The 4,944-nt window shown below is 39.7% G+C and overlaps 1 protein-coding gene across 1 annotated transcript; it reads left to right on the top strand.

Moving 5' to 3' along the window:
* The first annotated feature begins 2,163 nt into the window (after positions 1-2,163).
* TMEM121 (transmembrane protein 121) lies at positions 2,164-3,102 on the top strand. Its single transcript, XM_070939180.1, has one exon. It carries the CDS (start codon positions 2,164-2,166, stop codon positions 3,100-3,102), a length of 939 nt encoding a protein of 312 aa, XP_070795281.1.
* Positions 3,103-4,944: the final 1,842 nt, after the last annotated feature.

The following is a 4,944-nucleotide window of genomic DNA, read 5'->3' as shown; positions in this document are numbered from 1 at the left end:
CAATTAGAAACAATGTAAGTCCGGAGTTAAGCACTGTTACTTTAAAGCTTGTTCTCCTGTTTCTGCTCTGCCTGCGCTTATAATCAATCAAACTCACTTTTGCCAGCAGGATTGGACGCGGCGTCTGGCTCTGTTTAAACAAAGTTGTCCTGGATTCGGAGCTTCTTAGTGGGCTGACTGGGGAGCTCTCACCCTCCAAGCCTCTGGAATTATTCCAGAGGACTTTCAGAGAGCTCTACTCACACCCACCGGCTCTCCTCTCCTTCTCCCAATGGAGAGGTTTTTCAGCCGCCAGACAGCCGATTAGCGCTGTCAAAGCGGCTTTTACGAAATCGCGGGGCTGGTGGTCTAAGGAGACCATCCACGATGCCTGCGGTGCCAACCGGAAGTCGGAACATATCATCTTTGGTGGCCTTGCCTGGCGGCAGAAAAATTTTGGGCTAAAATCAAGAAATGGCTAGAAAAAATAACAGATCAACCGATTGATAGGAAACCAGAGACATTTTTATTAGGAATATTTTCTAGAAAATATACTAGAAATAAAATATTTGATTTTACATATTATAATGGCTGCACGAATATCATTTGCACAAAATTGGAAAAATAAAAATACACTAACAGAGGAAGGAATGATAAAAAAAATCTTAGAGTGTGCCGAGATGGACAAATTAACAAAAGAACTTAAAGAAAAGGAAGATATGTATGTAGCATGGAATAAATGGTACAACTGGCTGAAGATTAGAAATAGTGAACAATAAGAACAGGGGAGAAATTATAAATGTAAAATGTTTATAGGATAAGGTATAAAATGTACAAAATTAATATCATGATTGTTAGGAATTATAATGTAAATAAGAGAAAAAGGGACAAGAAGGAAAAGTACAGTATAAGGGGAAATGGGGGAAGATGTAAATATTAGAAGATGACTGTTATGAAACAGTTGTAAAAAAGGAATTTATATTATGTGTTTTGTGTTTGTTATATTGTGTTGTGTTATAAATAAAAATTAAAAAAAGAATATCATAATATAAATAATATTTCCTTTCCTCTGTCTTAAACAGAAAATATCAACCTTAATATAAGATTGGGTATCTCCCTCCAAAAGGCAAGAACCACAATTTTAGAAAAGCAGTTAAAAGAAGGCTCATCAAAGGCAATTGCAGAACAGCAGTATACTGTTATGCTGCAAATGTAACTTTGCCTAAATTTCCTTGATGACAGAGCTTCTTTTGTATCATTTGCAAAGCCAGCACAGTTTCCCAAATGCAGGTTATTTGCTCCCCTCCCCCAAAGTATTTAAGGTGTTTTGTAATACAAGGTTGTAAAACAGAGGAGTTGCTACTTTCCTTTAACTCTCAATACCCATGCTGAAAAAGGCAGCTTCTTGAATCGCGTGACTGAAACTTCCCTTACTTATTTTTCTTCTGGGTTTTTATTTTCCAGCTCAGAATGGATAGTAGCAAGAAAGAGATGCTGGATCAGAAGCCTCTCTTGGAAGTACAAGTATTACTCTCCATGGATTCTGCTCCGGATAGAGTCATGGATGGAGGAGCAGGGGGACTTACAGGGGAAAAGATACCCTGGGAAATGATCGCTCCTGTTTGCAGCTTTGAAAAACTCTGAATCATTCAGCTTTTGGAGAGCAATAAGTTTTGACCTGCTATTCTAGCATGCTGCTATGGTTGATGCCTGATCATTTTTTTAATTGCTGAAAAACGTGATGAGCTGCTGCCAAGAATCCCATAAGGAGGATTATCTACGAGCCAGTGAGGGCTTCCTCATTCTTCAAGAAGGACATTAATAGTGAAAAATTAAACAATTATAACTGAAATGAAGGTCTTCTCAAAGATACTATCAGAAATGCTAACAACATGCATGGTCAGAAGGTGAATGCTGTGGGGAGCAGCAAAAGATCTTTCTGCTGGTGGAAATCTTGATCTATATGCAGCAAACAACTCAGATGATTGCTATACTTTTGAGTGATCAGAACTTGAGAGTATTTGATGACAGGTTCATCTGTCATTGCCTTACTGGAATTTCTTTTATAATTAAGTTTCACTGCCAACACTTTCAATAGATTTCACCCGTGATAAATGTAAGGCTGGCCCTTGGAGCAATACCACAAAGTGGGAAGAAAAGGGTGGGTAATTCCATCATCTCATCATGGTGCTTCCACCTCCAGATAAGCACCATGTGTGTCTTACTACCATTGTTATTATGACCAGCATGGCATTCATGGATGCTTATCTGGTAGAGCAGAACCAAGGGCCTCGTAAAATTGGTGTCTGCATCATAGTTCTGGTAGGAGACATCTGCTTTTTGATTGTGCTGCGCTATGTGGCCGTCTGGGTGGGGGCTGAGGTGAAGACAGCCAAACGGGGCTATGCTATGATTCTTTGGTTCCTCTATATCTTTGTGCTGGAAATCAAACTGTATTTTATATTCCAGAACTATAAGGCTGATAAGAGAAATCTGGAGACGGTGGCTAGAAAGGCACTGACCTTGCTTCTCTCTATTTGTGTGCCAGGATTGTACCTAGTGCTAGTAGCCTTGGACAGCATGGAATATATACGTACCTTCCGGAAGAAAGAGGATTTGCGAGGGCGTCTCTTCTGGGTGGCCTTGGACTTATTGGATATCTTAGATATTCAAGCCAACCTGTGGGAACCACAGAAGACTGGTCTGCCAATCTGGGCAGAAGGACTCATGTTCTTCTATTGCTACATATTGCTCCTGATCCTGCCCTGTGTTTCTTTGAGTGAGATTAGCATGCAAGGAGAGCATATTGCTCCCCAGAAAATGATGCTCTACCCTGTCCTGAGTCTGGTGACCATAAACATGGTTACCATATTCATCCGAGCCATTAATATGGTCCTGTTTCAAGACAGCAGAGTCTCTACAATCTTCATTGGCAAGAATATAATTGCCATTGCTACCAAGATCTGCACATTCCTAGAATATAAGAAGCAAGTGAAGGAGTTCCCACAAAATGCCATTGCACTTGAGCTCCAGCAGAACTCAATGCCCCACAACCAGACCCTCCACAATACACAAGGCCTTCCTCATGAGCCATCCCCCACCAGGGAGATTTTGGACACATGATGAGCCTCTTCTTAGATATCAGCATTGGTTCTTGTTTACTTGGGTGGAGAGAAGGGGCAAAGAAGTAATACTGCTCTCATCCCAGCATAGAGAGTTGCTTCCAGCACAAGATTTTAACAAATGGAGGAACATCCCCTGCAACTCAGGTATTTCCAAGGGGCCCTCTGGAAAGAAAGCAAAACCAATGGACCTTCCAAAAAGAACCTCATCCACTCCAGCATCTGATCTTTTCTATCTGTTTGTTACCTGTGCTTCAACTTGTAAGAAATGAGAATTTGTCACAGCCTTTTTTAAAGAAAGGGACAGGGCGGGATGGGGCAGGATGGGAGAATCAGGACTGGCACTTCAGTCAGCGCACCAGTATATTGAGTCTTATTGGAAATGGTTGTGTTTACAGTTTCTTATTTTCAAACAAAACAAAAACAAAAAAAGGTCCCGTATAATCGCTGCAGAAAACTGGATTTGGGGCAGTTTTTTAAATCTTTGCTAAGTAGATCCTTTGCTCTGTTCAGTTCCTCTCAGCAAGCAGCAGCCTCACTCATTCGGCCAGGAAAGTTCTAACATTGCCAAAGTCTTCAGCAGCCCTTCAAAGAATCTTATTTAACATCACATCTCATATTTTAAGAACATTTATTATAAATCATTTATAAAATGATTCAGTGCAAGATTTCTATTTTTCAGAAAACAAGTATTTCTGTTTCATTCACATGTATGCACACTTCAGTTCTGATGGCATGAAGTTCCAGAGCTTTTCAGGCTACACTGGCCTGGGAAAATATACAGGTAGTACTATAAATGGAAACTGATATTCTCAGAATGATGAACATTCACTTTTATTCCTGCAGCAGCTTAATTTATAACTGTGCTGCTTTTATATGAACTACACAGACTGCCTCTAAAATAAGGCATGGGACAATCCCTTTACGCAAGAACTATTGGGACATAAAACAGAGCAACAGTTTCCCAGCAAAAATGTTGCACAAGCCTGAAAGCAATGCAAGACTATTTTTTTCTTAGTGATCTCCCATCCTCTCACTGGTGTCTTGATCACATACCAACAGATTTTTCCAGTGTATGCTAATTCAGCATCGGATACCTCATTTGGCCATGCATATCCATTCCTCACTTAGCAACCTGAAACAAGGAATCAAATTTGGTATTTTGCCATACTATCCCCCATAAAAATATATAGTCAATCTTATTGTGGTGGGATTTACTATATGCTTTTAAAGCTCAGTCTTGTCAGTAGGTAAGGGTATGAACATTTGGCCTATAAATTGAAAATATTCAATTTGTTCATTACAGCGGACAATAAAAGCAAAAGAATTGGCAGAAGAGAGTCTAAACATTCTTGTATAAAGTAGCCATTCTCTCAGCCAAAAAAGCAGTAGAGGGGAATATAAAGGGAAGAGGCACTAGGAACATAAATTTTGAAGATATTACATATCCTGAAACATGCAAATGTTTAAGGATAATGCAGTCTTGCTCTGCATGGATCTGGGGTAGGGTATTGGGCATTAACCAAGTCACTACCTACATTGACCTTACTGCTCTTACTAGTTTACTAATTTTAGGCTCCCAAAACATGTTCAGGGTGTTGCTATCCCTGAAGACTATATGAAGATGCTTAGTGCATTTCATTATTTTGTCAATTGTCTCAGGTCTGTGTGATGTAGCTCCACAAAGTTTAGTTATACCTAGACCTGTGCATTTTATTTTGTTTGAAGATCATTCTATGTAATAAAGGGTTTTGGACACTCACCCACCAAGCTTTCTTTTTTGACGTGCGTATTTTCCTTTTGTGGTTATTGTTGCTCTTACTTATCCAGAAGTTAGCATGCC

This window comes from Pituophis catenifer, unplaced genomic scaffold (assembly GCF_029215685.1).
Source record: "Pituophis catenifer annectens isolate HBS135680 unplaced genomic scaffold, rPitCat1.0.hap2 SCAF_3, whole genome shotgun sequence".
Taxonomy (NCBI): domain Eukaryota; kingdom Metazoa; phylum Chordata; class Lepidosauria; order Squamata; family Colubridae; genus Pituophis; species Pituophis catenifer.
Note: the sequence above shows the minus strand (reverse complement) of the source record. Positions and strands in the feature narration are given on the sequence as shown.